We start from the raw sequence: 19,802 nt of genomic DNA, 5'->3' as shown, positions 1-19,802 counted from the left end.
TCCTGCCAAGAGCCTCATTGTGTCCTCTGATCTGTTCAGTGTCATTCCTTGCAGTATCATTGGTGCCTACATAAACAAGCAGGAAAGCTTAGTGGTCTGAGGATAGGGTGAACTCTGATAGTCTTTCTGTGATATCCTGAATACAGGATCCAGGCACATCTCCCAGGGCCCCAAATCCAGATGACAGATTGGTGCTTCTGTCCCCTGCAATACAGAGTCACCTACCATCACCACTGTTCTGTTCCTTCTTGGTGCACTAGCCTTAGAGTCCCCATCTTTGGGGCCCTGTACTTCCTGCTGTCTTAACCACTTTGCTCCTGCTGTTCCACAACAGGGTGCTTGGAAGTGGTTACTGACTTCAGACTGTTCTTCTTGAATTCTGGGAGTTTCCTTCTAGCAATCATATGCTGCCACTTCTCTTCTTTTTCCTTTGCCCTTCCAATGCTAGCTTCTCATAACTCCTGTTTAAAAAGTCTTAATTTTTCCTGATAGTATGCAGCGTGGATACCTGTGCTTTCAGCATTTTAATCTTTTTCTTCAAGACAGACACTAACTTATAGTTGGTGCAGATGAAATGATCTTGACCCCCTGGGAGGAACATAGACCTGGCAGATCCTACACAAGTAACAAATGCTGATCCAGTGTCCATTTATGCCTCCTCTGCTACCTTGAGATCACAAGGAAAAAAAGAAAAAAACCCTCACACACCAGAGCAATACACACAAACACACACATGCACGTACCTCCTGCTCCTTGGCTCCCTCATGCAACAAACTCCCAGACAAACTTCCTCTCTGCTTACTGCTCCCTCTTTTTGCAAGGAGTTGGTGTTAATAAGGCTGCCTACCCTGGGCCTGGCTATTGCCCATCCCCCCCCCCAGGTAGCTAAACCTGGCTCACTTGAAGCAAACCACTCCACACAGCTAGGAGCACAAGCTCTATCAAGCATTCAGTCCAAAAGAGGCACAGATCAAGCACACAGGAACCACAAATTAGACACCCAAAAGTTCTGGTGTTCAGACAACCAGTTTCCAGAAAAGCCTAATCAAGACAGTCCCACCTCAACGAAAAGGGTGGCTTGAAGAGGAGAGGGCAGTGGCAGTCTTTGCCACAACAGTGGTTAGGGGAGAGATCAATCCACCCCAAAGAGGAGTTGCAAAGCCACCAGACTACCAGGAGAAGACCCCAGAGAAGACCAAATAGGTTCCAGAGGGGGAAGAAGGTCCTCCTGCCCAGGCCCAGATGGGGGCCAAACTTACTTTGAGGACTCCAGACTTGGGCCAGAAGAAAAAGAGAGTCCACCAAAGGGTGAGCTACCCAACCCTGGGAAGTCCAGGTAAACCCCTTGAAAGTATGTGGGGTGAGGGCTTCTATGGAGAAATTCACGGACAGTGGGCATGTGGATCTACTTGTAATGAGTATGATATACGGCCATGCTGCAGACACGCTTTCTTAAGTAGGAGGGGGTAGATAGCACTTCCAGGATGGAGGCAGAAAGACTTTTGTAGGGGAAAATATCCTGGGGCACAGAAGAACCCAGGGCACAGCTATACCTGGGTGGGCAGGGGGGCTAGAGGTGTGCAAAGGGTGCCAGAGGTCCTGCTGGCTACAAGTGGAATATGGCAGCCTGTGCAAGAGCCAGGGACAGAGAGACAGGCTGCACAGAGATCACCCACCAGGCCTACAAATGAGCAGAGAGCCGGTACAGTCCTGGGTAGGAGACGTCAACCTGACACCAGCCTGGGAGGTAAGGGATGGTAGCTCAAGATCAAAATGGTTCTGAGGGACAGAAAGGTGTTCATGAGTAACCTCCCTGAGTGGGTTACCTAATGGACTATCAAAGACCACTTGAGAAGAGAAACCAGGAGTATTACATTCATATTGCTGTACAGAGACTCCGACCCAGTGGCCGAGGTGTGGTCAACTGTAAAGACAAAACAACTGCCCTGAAAATAGTAGAGGCCCTAGACTTTTTGGACCTCAGAAGAAGGACTTTCAGGAGGGGGAGCAGATGGAATGATCAGGAAATTCCCTGGGGTGGTAGGATTAGAGATGGGAGGTCCCTGAAGCCTTGGAGTCGTCAGAATGCCCCGGAGCTCACAAGACAGGTAGCCTGGGACCTATGTCAATAGAGCCCCTCAACAAGAGATGGGGAAATTTGTGCCCACTGGCCTGAGATGAAGATTAGGGGGCACCAGGCAGGAACTGGGCACCCAATGGCCTCCCCTTGCCTATCAGCTGAAGATAAGGAGGGAAGGTGTGTAACAGAGAGCTTGGGGCTTCCTGTTGCTGCAAGATGAAAGGAGCTCAGCCTGGGAGCTCTGCAGGCTAGGCAGAGCACAGCAGCTTCAGGGGCCAGAAGCAGGCTCCAGGCTTAAGCAGCACTGAGCAGGAAGTGGGCAGGGCTAGGAGCCCAGCACCTGAGAGGGGCACACTGAGAGATGGGAGCCAGGGGCCCAGCGCCCGAGAGCAGTGCAGCCACACGGGGCTAGGGGCCCACCAGATGGGCATGGGGCCCGGTGACCAGAAAGGACAAGTGAGAGCTAGTGCCTCAGAGCCAGGTCCAATACAGTGGGCTCAAGCAAGAAGACCTAACTATAGTAAAGGGGCCGAGGCCAAGGAGGCCGAAGCCCCAACAAAGGGAACAATATTATTGTAACACCCACAACAGACACCATAGCAAGGACCTAACTATAGTAAAGGAACATGGTGTAGAGGACAACTTGGTGCCATGCCCTTAGGGCTTGAGGTGCCCTCCAGTGGCACAGTTACGGAGTGAGACCCAGCAAAGTCTGGCAAGGGGCCCGGGCACAGGCAGAAGCTGGCAGGGTCCTGGTGGGCTTAGGCCATGCAAAGGCCTGTAGGCAGCCTCCCTATTCATTCTAATACCATCAGGGTGTGGTGGGCAAAACGGGAAGGCACCCTAGGGGCAGAGCAGGGCACGGTTGTGGAGCCACCGGGAGTTTCATGGCCGCCCTTGGGAGCCCGACCTTGTTACAGTGCTCTGCTTAAAATTGATCAGCTGGTTTTTTCATTTGTCAAGAAACCCCAAATACGTTATGAACTTACCTGTGTTTTAATAACTTTTCTCTACTTTTACTTCATATAACAGACTAATTATTAATACTTTTGCCTTTATTATTTAAAATTTCAAACTTACCTTGACTTTAATTTAACCTAGCTTTTAGCATCACTAAAATATATATTCTGTAAACTATAGTCCGTAAACAGCTTTATTTTTAGACCCTTTATGGGCAACAATGTCCAGGTTTGTGTACCCCTGTCAGCCCAAGCGGGTATAGTAGGAGCCTGTCGCGTCTGGGCTAGGCCACTGTTACGGTGTGGACAAATCTTTTGAAACTGGTCTCCCCAAATCATGTTGGCAGGCATGTGGGAAATCCAGTCTGCAATTAACCAGCCATGAATTTAGGACAGGGGTATCAAACTCATTCAGCCCCAAAGGGCACATGAATGGTATGGGGCCAGTCCATGGTTCAGGCCAGACCCACAGATTGGCCCCGCGTTCTGGTCCTGGTGATCACTGCAGGACTGTCACCGCATGGCCCCAGAGCTGCCACTATGGGGTTTTGCCACATCAACTTGGAGCTCCCCCCTGTCACAGGGCTGTGCAATACTGTCCCAGAGTGGTCGGGAGCTACATTTGGCTGCTCTGGGGTTGTGCTGCATGTGGCAGTCACTCCACCACTCTGTGGACCTTTGCATGGCCTTTCAGCATACTTTGCATGCTGCCTATGGGTCACTCTGAGACCACAGGCAGCACTGGGGACTGGATGATATGGCCATATTTTTGACAATCCTGATTTACGACCTCACTCGCTAGAGTTCAATCTGGCACCTTTCACCTATGCTTCAAAAATAAGAGAGGAACTGTATGCTTCCATACCAAGATGGCCTCAGAGAGTATTCTGTGATGCCCTTTGCAAAGAGAATTAGATTCATAGATGTTAGGGTCGGAAGGGACCTCAATAGATCATCGAGTCCGACCCCCTGCATAGGCAGGAAAGAGTGCTGGGTCTAGATGACCCCAGCTAGATGCCTATCTAACCTCCTCTTGAAGACCCCCAGGGTAGGGGAGAGCACCACCTCCCTTGGGAGCCCGTTCCAGACCTCGGCCACTCGAACTGTGAAGAAGTTCTTCCAAATGTCCAGTCTAAATCTGCTCTCTGCTAGCTTGTGGTCATTGTTTCTTGTAACCCCCCGGGGTGCCTTGGTGAATAAAACCTCACCAATTCCCTTCTGTGCCCCCGTGATGAACTTATAGGCAGCCACAAGGTCGCCTCTCAACCTTCTCTTGCGGAGGCTGAAGAGGTCCAGGTGCCCCAGTCTCTCCTCATAGGGCTTGGTCTGCAAGCCCTTAACCATACGAGTGGCCCTTCTCTGGACCCTCTCCAGGTTATCCACAACCCTCTTGAAGTGTGGCGCCCAGAATTGCACGCAGTACTCCAACTGCGGTCTGACCAGCGCCCGATAGAGGGGAATTATCACCTCCTTGGATCTGTTTGTCATGCATCTGCTGATGCACGATAAAGTGCCATTAGCTTTTCTGATGGCTTCGTCACACTGCCAACGCATGTTCGTCTTGGAGTCCACTAGGACTCCAAGATCCCTTTCCGCTTCTGTGCCTCCAAGCAGGTCATTTCCTAGGTGGTAGGTATGCTGGACATTTTTCCTCCCTAGGTGCAGCACTTTGCATTTCTCCTTGTTGAATTGCATTCTGTTGTTCTGTGCCCATTTGTCCAACCTGTCCAGGTCTGCTTGTACTTGTTCCCTGCCCTCCGGCGTGTCCATTTCTCCCCACAGTTTTGTGTCATCCGCAAACTTGGACAGAGTACACTTCACTCCCTCATCCAAGTCGCTGATGAAGACATTGAAGAGTATCGGTCCTAGGACCAAGCCCTGCGGGACCCCACTACCCACACCCTTCCAGGTCGATACCGACCCATCCACTACCCCAAAGGAGGGGTATGTGCTCAATGATGTCATTGACACTGCTGTTTCTAAAATTGCCTACTTCAGAAGTTTAACAACTCTCCTGTTGCAGAATATTATTCACTAAAATCCCTGTTTGTCAAAGTGCCTCCTCATCATTGAAGGTATAAACAATTAGAGTAAATTAGAATAGGTTTCTAATGATCAGAGAAGTTAAGTTCTGGAACAGCCTTCAAAAAAAGTCAAGAAAGGTAACTACTTTTAAGGTGGAGTTTGGTCAGTTTATGAAAGGGACTATATGACATGGTTTCATGTATTACAGGGGACTAGACTCAATGTCTGATTCCCTTCAGTCCTATAGTCCTTTAAAAAAGGTTAATGAGGCCATTTGTGAACAAGACAAGGGGAGACAGATATAGCAACACATCAAGGTTTGCTGTTGTTACCAACCACTCGTGCCTGGCATCTGGAAATACCGTATGTCACAAGTTATAGCTAAAAGATCAATAAGTCATGTAAGGCCCTCTGGAGCACATGAAACAGAATTCACAATGCTACTGAATGGTATTGTAAGAACAGGCATAAGTTGGATGAATTTTTCATTTGTTTCCCATGTGAGGAGTAGCGGAAAGGACACAAACTGGAAGCTTTGCCAGAATGAAAGTCTACTCTGTTAACAGATAAGAGCTGGGACTATGTAACAGAAGAGCAAATGTGAGATTCCAGATGCACTGAAGCAGGTGAAAAAACTGAAACCTAAAGAACATTTTTTGATAAACCTGAAGCTCATGTGTTTAACTTCCATAAACTTCATTCAAACTAAGTCTTAGGAGAGATGTGCAATGGAGAGCTCAGGGAGACTGTTAAAAAAGAGAGGTGCTCCTAACTGTCTCTCCATTATCCTGCACCTTATGGAGTCTTTAACATCTGTGCAAAGGATATGCAAAATATTCCCACAACAGAATGACAGTAGTTTCTCTCTCATTGCTCTGGTGTACCTGACTGCACAGTGTGACACAGTATTAAGGAATTAGGCCCTTTGTGTCCAAAAATGGAATGCAGAATAGTTAAATTTAGGCATAAAGCTTCCAATTATTAAAATACAATAGTCTAGCCTTGAGTTGACAAAGGCATGTCTGATGGTGGCCAGATCTGAATCTGAAAGAAAGGGTCACAGCCTCCTAACCAGATGGAGGTGTTAAAAGGTGCTCCTTCCTAGCAGCTGCTGCCCGCTGAAGATCCAAGTGCAGCAGAGGAATCAGGAGCATCCTAAGCCTGTGAACCTGAGTGCCAAGGGAAGGCTGAACCTCCTCAATGATAGGTGTTCCAATCCCCGCATCAAGTCAAACTGTTATAATCATCATCACCTCTGTCTTGTTGGATTCAGTTTCAACTGGTTCCCCCACATCTGGTGCTGCCAGGCACTTGAAAAGGACTAAGACTGAGAGGCCAGGGTCGGATGAGGAGAGATGTTTCATTAATGTGCTGTTGGCATCCCACTCCCAAACTCCAGGCTGTTTCTCCCAGGGGTCGCATATACAAATTGAACATGAGGGGCAACAAGACCCCATAGGATCCCACAGGAAAGGTATAGAGGTGATTACGCTCACCATCCTCTGGGACACTTCCCCTTTAGTAAAAAGCAGAACCAATTTAGAACAGTCGTGTGACTATGCAGTCATATATATTCTTTATCAGCACCCGATGTTCAACTGTATCAAAGGCCACTGAAAGACCTAGTAAGATCAGCAGGGCATAAATTGCCCTGCTGATTTCCAGATGAAGGTCATCAGCCAATGCCATTACCGCTGTCTCTGTGCTTTATCCAGGACTAAAACCAGACTGACAAGGTTAATGGAAACCAGTGGAATCCATATGCACCTGGAGCTATTGGCTTACCACCCATTCAATGAGCTTCTGCAAAAAGGGGAGGTTGGAGATTGGGCAATAACTGGATGGGCAAGCATCAAGCAATGGTTTCTTGAGAAGGGAGAACTCATGGCAAAACTAAATTTAGTGTACAAAACAGAACCACTTTTGCTCAAAAAGCAGGGAGTGGTATCCATTTTTTACCCAGTGATCTACTGATTACAGCACTCATCCACGAAGTGGGAGACTTCTATTCCAGGACCTCTTCAGCCTGCAGAGATTCAGACCCACGTGTCCAACTTATCAGAGTGCCCTAACCATCAGGCTATAGAATAGTCTGAGTGGATACACTCTACTGTTCCTATTGAACCTGGGCCATTGTGAAGTCAAGAATACAAAAGTCATGGAGCTAGAAGGAAAGCGTGCGAAAAAAAAGTGTGTTTTAATGGATTCAGAAGTACTTGTTCTTGCAGAAAAACTTACAGTTCCTCTTCAGGCAAATTTAAGAAGTTTGGCTTATTTGTGAAGTTATAGAACAGTTTGCTTACAGCTGAATTTAATTCAGGTGGATCCTCATTATCCAAACTGGCAGATTCTCCTAAAAATGAGTGAACATTTCCATCTAGTATCAAGCTTTTTCTCTCCCCCAATCCAAAATGTAGTTTCTTTGCTGAGGTATTGTTGCTGCAGGAGCCCACTGCTTCTTGGGAGAAGTGATAGTATTGTAGCTTTTTAGTCGGGGTCTGAATCAAAATCATTTGGAGCCCTGGCAGCTCATTAGACTCAGTGTCTTTCTAATTTAGCTCCATTCGGTTCTAGAGTAGTTTTCCAGTCTTAGAAATTAGAATTACACAGGGGCCAGAGGCATGTTATCAAAGTTGAGAAAATGTGTCAGTTTATCTCATTTTTTTTTCTCCTTTCCTTCTCCTTTCCCAGTTTCCCAAGAGTCGTGTTTCCTGGATCTGGTGCTTAAGGTGATTATGAGTGAACAGCAGGGCCGCGTGAACAGCCTATTCCTGAACGAGGACTCCACCAAGCAGCACAGCAGTGAGGGCTGGATTCAGCACTTCCAGCAGGCAGTGCAGAAGCGGACAGCGCGGGCCAAGAAACGGATGTCCACTATTACTAAGGACAATGCCAAAGGCTTTCTCAGGAGAAATGCTTTCGTCCTTTTCACCATCGCTGCTGTTGTACTAGGTAAAAGACTGGGTTCGGGAGGCCAGCACTGTGTTTCTTGATCCCCGGCTATTTGTGGTGATTATAGAGCAACACTGTGGGGCCAGGAAATCAGGGTTCTGTTTCTCTGCCATAAGCTCATTCTGTACCCCTGGGGAGGTCACTTCACCTTTCAGGGCCTCAGTTATTATTTGTGGCATTTAGAAACCCCAGTCCAAATTTTAGATTAGTCTCCACTGTACTAGGGATTATTCATAACGAAGTCTGTTTAGCCCTACAGCTGGGATAATAATGGGAGTTAGGAATGTCATGTCTCTCATTTTTAAAGTAGCAAAAGCTCCAGTTACACCAGAAAAAAGTCTGTTTGTTGGAATAGATTATTTCCTTTGGGAACTGGTAAAAGCCATGTCAGAAAACCTCTCCAGGGTAAATGGGACCATAGTACTATCTGCAAAGTGAGGATGATGTGGAGACCCTCTGATATCAAAGGCTGAAGACAGACATGGGTTTCTCCTCTGATCAAGCCTTTTATTCTGGGATCTAAGTCTGAAAAGCTCTTTGTCCCACTTTAAATACTTCTGAAGTACTGCTGAATTTCCCAACATAACACTTTTTTCCCAGGACAATTACAGCTAATTAAAGTTAATTGTCATTCAAGCTGCATATGTAAATGATTCCCCTCTCTCCTCTCCCCCTGCCTTCCTTTTGATGTGAATCAAAGCTGGAGATCATCAGACCCAGGACAAAGCAGATGTCTGTTTTTAACGGGACATTGCCTCTGCAGTACTATGGTTTTAATTTAAGCACAGTTTAAGGGCCTTGTTACATGGTAATTTTGGGTGGCTCCTGGAGCTCTGAACCCCTAGACTGTCTGCACATTAGCAGCTGAAACTGGTCTGCACATTAGCATCTGGTTTTCAGCACTCATTATCATGTAGCTCAAAGTGATGTCCCTCCAGGAGATGATTCTCTCTGATCCCTTCTACCGAGCTCCTGTTGCACTAAGATGCAGCCGGGCTAGGCTCCACTTAAGTGCAGTGGTTTTCAACCTGTGGTCCGCTGACCTCTGGGGGTCTACTGACTATGACTAAGGAGTCCGCAAAAGATAACTGTGACCAATGAAAAGTATGTGAATACCTACACTTACAATTCAAATGGGTCCACACCTTCATTCCAAATTTTTAGGAGTCTGCAAATGAAAAATGTTTGAAAACCACTGCCTTGGTGTAAACACCCCACCCGCCCACCTACTGGCCCAGGTCAGGCCCACTGCTCCCCCCTCCCCCCACCCTATTCACCCCAGATCCCTGCCCCCACTTGCCTTCTCCTCCTCCCTGTTGCTCCCCCCCCTCCGCCTACCTGTGCTGTCTGTCCCATGGCGCAGGCAGGGAAATGTTAACCTGCCCATCCAGCTGACACCATTGCTGCTCTCTGGGCCAGGCAAGTAGCACCCTGGCAACAGCAGCAGCCAGGCAGATGAACCCTTTCCTGCCTAATTCCCTGGGAGAGATAGCTTAGCAGCCATAAGTAAATAATGCTTCAGGGGCAGGGGGAGGCAAGGTAAGTGGAAAATGGTTAGGGGATTGGAACACATGACTTCTGAGGAGAGGCTGGGGGAACTGGGCTTATTTAGTTTACAAAAGAGGAGATGGGGGGATTTGATAGCAGCCTTCAGCTGCGTGAAAGGGGGGTTCCAAAGAGGATGGAGCTGGACCGTTCTCAGTGGTGGCCAATGACAGAACAAGGATCATTGGTCTCAGGTTGCAGCAAGGGAAGTTTAGGTTGGATATTAGGGAAAAACTCTCTTACTAGGAGGGTAAGGAAGCGCTGGAATGGATTACCTAGAGAGGTGGTGGAATTTCTATCCTTGGTGGTTTTTAAGGCCTTGCTTGACAAATCCCTGGCTGGAATGATCTAGTTGGAAAGATGGTCCTGTTCTGAACAGGCGGTTGGACTATATCAGCATTTTTCAACCCGTGGGTCACGACCCAAAAGTGGGTTGCAAAAATATATGAAAGGGTAGTGAGCAAACTTTAAAAATGGATTCTCCTTTAAAGGAGAAAAACGTGGGAAACCATGACTTTTCCCTCACAGACTGGCAGAGTTCCAGCCTTCAAGGGGCTGCTTGGGGCCCCCTTTGCCCCACGCAAACCCCACTGTGCCCCATACACCCACTTCCTGCCCCACACACTATGGGGCTGGGACCTGGGGACAGGGGGCAGTGGGTTGGGAGTGAGGGGCACTGAGTTGAGACTGGCCATTGGTGTTTACAGATTGGTCCTGGTACAAAAAAGGTTGAGGACTACTGGACTAAATGGCCTCCTGAGGCCCCTGCCAACCCTAATTTTCTTTGATTCCATGAACAGCGCGTGCCCCCGGCGGGTGGGGGGGCACAGCTGTGCCAGTGGTAGCGGGAGCCCAGCAGCGGTGAGTGGGCAGCTCCTGCAAATGCCACCAGCACTGTCAGCAGCCGGGGAGGTGGGGGGGGTGGCAAGCACCGACCAGCAGTCGGCAACCACCCGCAGGCACCGCCGGTAGCAGTGGCCAGGGGCAATCGTGGACCAGCAGCGGAGTGGCAAGCAACAACTGCCCACAGGTGCTGCTGACAGCGTCAGTGGTGCCTTTTTACAAGGCATGCGCCGCCACGCACAGGAGGTGCATGTGCACCCACGTGTACCCCCTATGTGTCGCCCCTGTTTGATTGTGTGACATCCTGAGAGGCAGGGTGGAGTCCCAGAGTTGAAGGGAAACTGGGGGAGCCTGGAATGAGAGGGGGGGTTACCTTTCAGTCCTTCAGGCACCTGCTGGCATGAAGTGTGACTGTTCCAAACTCATGCTAGCACTAATACCCATCAGCATTTGTATGGCTCACAGTGTAAGGTGTAACAAAGCCCCAAGTATCTGCCAGGCTGACTGTGCCTCTGAATGCTGACACTCATAGAGGCACGTTAGTCTGGTAGATACTTAAATTGCTGTCACACAGCCAGCTCCAGAAGTTGGATTCGTGAAAGCAATAAGAAATCTTTTCGTTACCACAGCATCTTTGAGCAGACACTCTGAGAGCTTTATAATCAATGCCCATCACCTGGAGCCTCTAAATCAAGAGTGAACTTTTCTATCTAAAAGATCTGCTCCAGCTCAGCTACTGGACTATGTCAATACAGGAACCATGGGATCAAATTTCTGGTTTGTTTGACATAGGCTGTCAGACTAGGTTATCATAGTTGTTGCTCCTGAAGTTGAAATTCTTGCATTAGGAGCTGCATGGCTGTAATGTAGGAGTGCAGTGGAAGGTTTAAAGAGCAATACCATCCCTGCAACTTTCTTATTGAGCTCTGGCTGGCTAATGCATTTCCATAATCAGGCTTCTGTTTAGCAAAGTCGTATCTTAGAGCAGGGGTTTTCAACCTTTTTCAATCAAAGTACCTCTGGCAGCTGGACGTGGAACCCCATTTGACAACCCCTGTCTTAGGGCATCTTTACACATGCTCTGGGGTGGGGTGGGAGGTGGGCACTTTAATTAAAGTGGCTCTTGGGAGCTCCTATAATAAAAGCGCTCACAGCATCTCATGTATTTAGCATCTCTTGCTTCAAAATGGCAGTGGGGGGCACTTTAGCTACAGTTCATTCAACAAGCTTTAGTTAAAGCACCCTCATTACCATTTTCAAGCACAGGGATGGTGAATACACAGGATGCCAGCAGACTCGGTTAATCAAGTCTGCTCCAACATGTGCTAAGTAGCACGCGTTGGAGCAAGCATCAGGCATGTGTGTAGGTACCCTTATCGTTTACATAAGTGGTATCTAGTATAATAAGAAGTGGTCCTGCGAATTCTAGGGAAAGCTATTCTCAGTCCCCGATACATTTTTTTTCCTACTTAGGAATTGTTTTTTAAGAAAGGGAGTGTACAGAGAAGAGTTCCATTAACTTCCTTCCTAACTAAGCTAGCTAAAGAGGTTTGTTTCATCCTCCTCCCACTGAGTATGGTCATCTCCAGTGTACATCTGCTTTAGGCTACAGAGGTCTTCTCATTATCTCCCAGCAAGCCACGGCAAGTAGGGGAGCCGGGCTCTAGATCGTCCAACTGTTGCTCTTTACAGAGCACTTCAGGTGTAGCTACTCCCAGATCATCCCTGACCAATGGTTACCTAGTCTATTCTTGAATACCTCCAGTGATAGAGATTCCACAATTTCCCTGGGCAGTGTTTTCCTTACTGTTACAGTGAAGTTTTTCCTGATAGCCAATCCATACCTACTGTCCTGAAACTTCAAGCCATTGGTCCATGTCCTGCTCTCTGCAGCAAGAGAGAAAAGGTGTTCTCACTCTTTTTTTGACAGCCCTTCAGGTACATGATGACTGCTTTTTCCTGGGTCAGGTATTGTTTAATATCTTCATTAATGATTTGGACAAAGGAATTGAGTTCATGCTTCACAGATTTGTGGATGACTCCAGGTAGGGTGGAATTGCAAACACTTCAGGGAAAAAAACAGTCTACAATGAATCAAATGAGATTCAACAAGGACAGTTGCAAAATCCTGTACTTAGAATAATTGCATATACAAAAGGAGACTGGGGAATAACTGGCTAGGCTGCAGTACTTCAGAGAAGGCCCTGGGGGTTACAGTTGACCATAAACTGAATTTGAGCTAGCAATGTGCTCTTGTTACAAAAAAGGCCAACATCATACTGGGGACATATACACAAGATGCTTTAAGTGTCAGCATCTACATGTGCAGATGCTTATTGTACAATAATTAGCTCTAATCGCAAGTAAACTTGCTACCTGAAAATGCAAGTAGCAAATTGACTTGTGATTAGTAACTGTGCAGTAGCACATGTATAGATGTGTGACCCAGAGCAAATGTGCTTCCAAGCAGCAAGGGGCGGGAGATTGCTTTTTGCCCCAGGGAGCTGCCTGTTGCCAGGGCGGGCTCCACCACTGGAGCCCAGGCTGGGACACTGTCCCCCTGCTCGGCAGCAGGGAGCTTCCAGCCCCTGCTCCGTGATCGCGGGGCCAGAGGTGGGATATCCTTATCTCCCAGCCCTAGCCCCACAGTTGTGGGGCTGGCACTGGGAGATCCTCATCTCCCAGCCCAAGTCCTGTGGTCACTGGGCCCAGGCTAGGATATCTTTATTTTCCAGCCTCAATCCTGCAGTTGCGGAGTGGGGGCTGGGAACTCCCTGCTGCCAGGGCAGAGGGACATTGTCCTTGCCCAGGTTCTGGTAACAGAGCTTGCCTTTGCAGCAGGCAGCTCCTGGGTCAGGGAGCAATGTCCCAGCCCCTGTTAGGAGACAGCTATCTCCTGGTCCCTGGGCTAACACCCAGGGGGACCCTAGTTTAGGGTTACCATATTTTCAGATCCAAAAAAGAGGACACCTGTCACAGAGAGTGCGGGGTGGGGGCAGGAATATGATGGGCCGGGGGGGGGCAGTGACATGCCGGTGCTCTACCCCTGCCCATTCTGTTGCCCCTCACTGACAAGCCACCCCCCACAGCCCTACTGCTGCCCCTCGCTCCAGACCCACTGACCCCAGCACTACAAGTGCTCCTTATTCCCAAACAGCAGTACCCTGCCCCCCACCCCTTGCTGGTGCCCCTCACTCCCAACCCGCACCCCCTGGTGCTGCCAGTGCCCTGCACACCCAATCTGCAGTCACCCATCCCATCCCCTGTGCCCCTCACTCCTAATCCGCAGCCCCCTGCCCCTTACCCAGCCCTGGCAGTGCACCTCACTCCCAACTTGCAGACCCTGCCCCCCTTCCAGTGCCCCTCACTCCAGACTCGCAGACCCCTGCACCCCTCCCAGACCTGCCAGTGCCCCTCACTCCTGACCTGCAGCCTCCTCCCCCTAACCTTGCTGGTTCCCCTCACCCCTGACCTGCAGCCCCCCTGGAGCTCAGGCAGTGCCTCTCACCCCAATCTGTGGCCCTACCCCCCTAAACTCTGCCGGTGCCCCTCACTCTCCACCCACAGCCCCCTGCCTCCCAGCCCTGCTGCTCAAGCAGCTCTTGCATTGCTTTCTCACTCTGCCCCTCCCTTCCTCCCTCCCCCTGTCTGGTTTTTGCTGTTCCTTTGCTCTCCCGCAAGGTGAATGGCTGTTAGAGGCATGTGACCCCCAGTAGCCAATCACCTTGCCTGCTGCTCCCAGCTGAAAGCAACTGGCCCAGGAGGGCAGAGGAACAGCAAAAAACCTGGACATTTTGCTCTTATTTTAAAAACCCTCCCAGACACAGCACAGGGGACCAAAAAAGAGGTCATGTCCGGGAAAACCCGAACATATGGTAACCCTAGCCTAGCTGGCTGTTGAAAGGGCCTGCTGCAGGGAGTAGGAGCAATCTGCTGCTAAGAGCAGCAAATCTGATCCTGCATCCTTGCATGTGTAGACTAGTGCCCGGGAGAACTTACTCTTGAGTAGTTTACTTGAGAATAAACTGCTCCTGAATTATTTGCATATATGGATGCGCTCTGAGTTGTATTAACAGATGTATCACTTGCACATTGAGGGAAGTGATTCTTCCACTCTATTCAGGATTGATGAGGCCTCCCCTGGACTACTGTGTCAGTTTTGAGCCCTGCACTTCAAGAAGGATGCCAACAGATTGGAAAGAGTCCAGTGAAGGGCAACAAAAATGATTAAGGGCCTGGGAGACAGGATATATGAGGAAAAGCTGAAAGAGCAAGGATTATTTGGTCTGGCAAAGAGAAGATTTAGTGGATTTGATAACAGTCTTCAAATACCTGAAGGGCAATTACAGAGAGGATGGAGATGGACTTTTCTCTGTGGCTGCAGGGGATAGGATTAGGAGAAATGGCCTTAAGCTTCAGCAGGGACAACTTAGGCTGTAGTTTAGGAAATACTTTCTGACTATGAGAGTGGTCAGCAATTGGAACAGGCTACCTAGAGAAACTGTGGAATCTCCACTCTTGGAAGTTTTCAAGAACAGGTTAGACAGACACCTGGGTGGGATGGCCTAGTCTGGGATGATCCTGTCTTGAGTAGAGGGTTGCACTAGATGAACATGTGAAGTCCCTTTGGCCCTACTTTCTTATGATCTTATATCTTCTCTTAATCATTTTTTCTGCAAGCTGAACATTTTTTTTCAACTTTCAAGCTCTTTATCATATTGGTTGCCTGCCTCTGGACCCTCTGTAATGTCTCTATGTCTTTTTTCAAAGTGTGGAGCCCAAAACATCCTGCAATACTCTAGATAAGGCCTAACCAGTGCCAAGTTAAGAGGCAGTAGAACCTCCTTTTCTTGCACCTTTTGCTTCTATAGATGTACCCCAAAACCACATTTGCCTTTTCTACAGCTGTGTCACACTATAGGCTCGTATCAAGTCTATGATCCACCAAGTCTCCTAAAACGCTCTCCATACTGCTGCCACCTAGGGCTGTGCGAAGCTTTGGGTGCTGATTCGATTCAGAGGAGATTCAGCCCAATTCAGTGGCCGAATCTTCAAATCCAAATCAAATCAGGGGACCAATTAAAAGGTTCGAATTGTTTTGAAGCTCTCTGAATCAATTTGGAAAAGATTTGGAGAGCTTCAGTGATTCGGGCAGTCCCCACCCACTGCAGCAAGGAGCTGGACCCGGACTCAGAGCTGGTAAGTAGGGGGTGGGGGAGGAGGGTTGGATGGGGGGACCCCCGGCAGGCCCTATCCTCTGCCTGCTCCCCCAGCCCCACCCCATGGCTGCCCTGCCCACCCCAGCTCCCGGCCCTTTAAAAAAAAGCCCCTACCCAGCAGCTGCTGCCTGGCAGGGGGGTGATCCCTGCTTGCCCCCACTGCCCCACGCTGCATGGGAGGGATCTGTCACGAGCCCCCACACCCCCCTCCCAGCCCCCCCATGGCTGCCTCGCCTGCCTCAGCTCTGGGCCCTTTAAGGAAAAAAACCAAACAAAACCCTCTGGACTCACCAGCTTTTGCAGCAGTCTTGGGGCAGTGTGGGGCAGCGGGGATCAACCCTCACCAGGCAGGAGATAGCGAGTCAGGGCTTTTTCTGTTTTGTTTTGTGTTTAAAGGGTGGGAGCTGGGGTGGGCAGGGGGGGCTGGGAGAGTGGGGGGGTCAGCAGGGCTCGTGGCAGAGCCCCCCATGTGGCATGGGGTAGTGGGGGGCAGAGGGGATCGCTTCCCCCCCCTCCCCAGCCTGGCAAGAGCTGGTGACTTGGGGCTTTTTTTTTTTCAAAGAGCTGGGAGCTGGGGGGTGGCGGGCAGCCATTGAGAGCAGATGGGGGATGGGGCCTGTGAGATTCAACTGATTTGGCAGCAGCCAACTCTCCAAATCAGATTCAGCCAAATCGATTCAGGACAGTGATTTGAATCACCAGATCGAATCACTGGCCCCCGAATTGGCTGAATCCAAATCCAAAGTGAATACTAGCCACTTTGTACAGGCCTACTGCCATCCAGCTAATTGTCACCCATCTTGTAGCAGGGTTTTTGATTACTAGGGACCTACCTAAATTGTGGCAGAAGTTCACAGTGCAGTGGCACCTTTAATCTTGCTCTTTTCACCACATGCCCCTCCTCCCACCTCTGAGTGGCCAAGAGACAAAACCTTAGCATTAATTGCCTCTCAGCCATTTAGTGGTGGGGGAAAGGGGGGGTGCACTGTGAAAGGAGTGAAATTAAAGGCGCTGCTGTGCCTCAAACTTCCTCCATGATTTATGTAGATCCCTATTGATTATTATTCCCAAAGTGTAGCAGCTTGCATTTGTCAGCATTGAACAAGGCGGCAGAAGATTTTAGGGAGGCCCCACCACTGACACTATACATATTGCATGGGATTGAGCAGTGTTGAAGGGCCTTCTTGGCATGACTGTTGTCAACAGGCAAGATGCACTAGCTTTAGAAGACAGATTCTTTTCATATTTCCTTTTTTGTCCCTTTTTTTGTCAGGGATCATTCTGGCCTTTGCTCTCCGACCCTACAAGCTGACCTATCGCCAAATCAAGTATTTTTCCTTCCCTGGAGAGTTGTTGATGCGGATGCTCCAAATGCTGGTTCTTCCCCTCATTGTCTCCAGCCTGGTCACGGGTGAGGAATCTTTCCATCTGCACAAATCATGCCATGGTTAATATGCTGTGCAAGCAGATGCCAACATTGCCTAGAATGTCATTATAGCGCTCAGATGCTAGTGCTGGTATTTGTTTGACTCGCATTGATAAGCCCAAGTTGAAGCATGCAGGAACATCCTTCTGTGTCCCTGGTTGGCTTGATGTTGGGCGGGGGAGAGCAGGAAGGCTTATACCTTTCTGTGAAGGGTAAAAAAGAAGAATCATGGTACTGTACTGCCGACTCCAGCATTCAAACAGTGTAGAATTCTATTTCCCTTTGTGTGTCTGAATGTCAGCTTTCTAGTCACATAAGCGATAGTTCTGGCACCTACACACAGGTTGCAATTCAGTTACCGCCACTATAGACATGTAAGCACGTGCACACATGCTGAGCATATGCAGGAGGCTGCACACTGGCTGGGTACATGTGCAGTTACTTGCACATGCTCACTGTGTATTCATATATGTCCCAAAGACATAGCCAGCAAGAAACCCATCACTAACAGCTGTTAAACACTGAAGGAGGGTAGGGGCTCTCATAATGTAGCTTAAATAGCTGAGTAGGAAGGGCACTTACCAAGGAAGTGGAAGACTAAGCTTCTAGAACCCTCCCTCTTCCCCTCCAACCCAAGGGGGTTTGAACCTGCATCTTGCTAATTTCTGAGTATGGCACTCGAATGTCTGAGTGTGGTAAACAGGTCAGGCTGTATCAAGCTACCCTCCAGCACTCCTTTTAAAGCCAAGCCACTGCATCTTTTGTTGAATAGTCATTGGGTAACGTGGCTAGAAAGCAGGAGAATGTGAAAGTTTCTGTCTTACTGGAAGCAAGTACCCAGACTAGAATCCAGGGTCTTTTCATCTCTGTGGCATCCTCCATTTTAATAAGCCACTTATTCTTTAGTCTGTAACCTTTCTCTAGGTTCCACGTACCTCCCTCTCTTGATTGCTGTCTTGCAAAGAGGCATTTCAGATTAAGCCTGGCTATCGTTTAACCCACAGTGTAATGATTGGAGCATTGTATTGGAATATCAGAGTAATACAGGCTCAGCTCCACTCTGACTAACGGTCTAGAACCTGAGTTTCCCATTTCCTGGGTAAGTGCCTTTACTACTCAGCTATTTACACCAAAACATGGGGCAATTTTCTTTTTCCCAGACTTAGACTTAAATATGTGCAATGTGTAGCCACAAGTGCCCTAACCACTCAGCTCTCTGAGCTAAAACATGGCAAGACCCTTCTCCTCCCTTCCCCTTCTCCAGACTTACATTCATGTATTTGTGTATTCAGCTGCATATATGCACAGCCAATGTCTAACTGACTGAGCATATTTGATCTAAGCATGCTCACTTATGCATCTATAGCGCTGAGGGAGGCCAAAAAACAGACATGTGGCTAGAAAACTGCCATTTCAGTCCGCTTTACACATCACAGGTATGGCACAATTAACTGGTTAATTACACAATTACTATGAGACCAGCTACCTCAAAAATGTGTCCTAACTTTATAGCTGGTTGTTGTCATGCTTTAATTTGCATCTGAAGCAGGGAGACCCTGCAGCTGGAAGCCTCATCAGCTGACAGGCTCCCAGCCACAGGGGTGCACCATGCCCAGCCAGGCATGGGTCCTAGCAACCAGGGGGCATGGCTGCCCCAGAGGTGCGTGAAACCCCCAGACAGGGCCATCCTTAGGGGGGCAAATTGGAGCAATTTGCCCTGGGGTGATTTGGCCCAGGCCCTGCACCCTGCTTGGGTCATCTCTGCCCCCAGAGCTGGGGGATCATGGTAGCCATGATCCCTCAGCCCCCAGGATTGAATGGGGCACCCCACAGCTGAGAGCCCCTCACCTGAGGGGACTCCCAGCTGCAGGAGTTTGCTCCAGCACACACCCTTCTCATGTGGGGTAAACAGAAGCAGGGCAAGGCTGCAGCAGCACCCAGCCCTGGGAGCTGTCCCAGGTAAGCAGGGACTGGGGTGAGGGACCTGTGTGATGTCTGTGGGGGGGATGTGGGATGTGTGATGGGGGTATGTTGGGGAATGTGGGGTTTGTGGGGGGACCGCCACATGCCCGCCCCCCTCCCCCTGCGGCATCAGCCAGGCCATGCCGGTGGCAGCACTGCCACACCCGCAGTCTGTGCAGGGAGAACAGGCCCAGCTGGACCTGACCCGAACTGACCCAGCCCAGCCCGCTAGCATGGCTTGGGACAGGACCAGGACGTAGGGCTCCAGGGCACGAAGCTCCTATCCAAAGGTGCACGCTACCTGGCCGGGCCAGGCCGGGTTGCATTGGGCCCGTTCTCCATGAGGGGTCAGCGTCAATGCATGGCCTAACAGCTGTGCCTACAGCAGGCCATGGCACATTGCCACCTGACCCTTATGGAGAACAGACCCAATGTGACACGGCCTGGCCTGCCCAGCTAGCGCATGATTTTGGATGGCAGCCGTGCATCCCGGAGCCCCACATCCTGGTCCTGTCCCAAGGCGCACTAGCGGACTGGGCCCGTTCTCCCTGCACAGACCACGGGTCCGGAAGCACTGCTACCAGCACAGCCTGGTTGGCACTGCAGGGGGTGGCAGCTCCCCCCACATACCCCACACCACCCCCATCCTGCAAACCCCACACCACCCCTGCACCCACCCACACACCCCCTCACCCCTCTTTTGCAAGCCCAACACCACCTACACACCCCACACCACACCCACATCCACCCACACCTCTTCCCAGAAAATTCACATCCCCACATCACATACC

General features: G+C 49.7%; 1 protein-coding gene across 2 annotated transcripts in view; it reads left to right on the top strand.

Annotated features, from left to right (window-relative positions):
* The window catches only part of LOC102570306 (excitatory amino acid transporter 1), a 134,884-nt gene that overhangs the window by 83,504 nt on the left and 31,578 nt on the right, over window positions 1-19,802 (top strand). For both annotated transcript variants that reach the window (XM_019491238.2, XM_006262132.4), the window contains exons 3-4: window positions 7,756-8,016; window positions 16,897-17,034. In XM_019491238.2, the coding sequence (XP_019346783.1) occupies window positions 7,800-8,016; window positions 16,897-17,034 (355 nt within the window). In that variant the 5' untranslated portion in view covers window positions 7,756-7,799. The remainder of the gene's footprint in view (window positions 1-7,755; window positions 8,017-16,896; window positions 17,035-19,802) is intronic.

Source organism: Alligator mississippiensis, chromosome 16 (assembly GCF_030867095.1).
Source record: "Alligator mississippiensis isolate rAllMis1 chromosome 16, rAllMis1, whole genome shotgun sequence".
NCBI lineage: Eukaryota > Metazoa > Chordata > Crocodylia > Alligatoridae > Alligator > Alligator mississippiensis.
The sequence above is the reverse complement of the archived record's forward strand: the minus strand, read 5'-3'. Positions and strand labels throughout refer to the sequence as shown.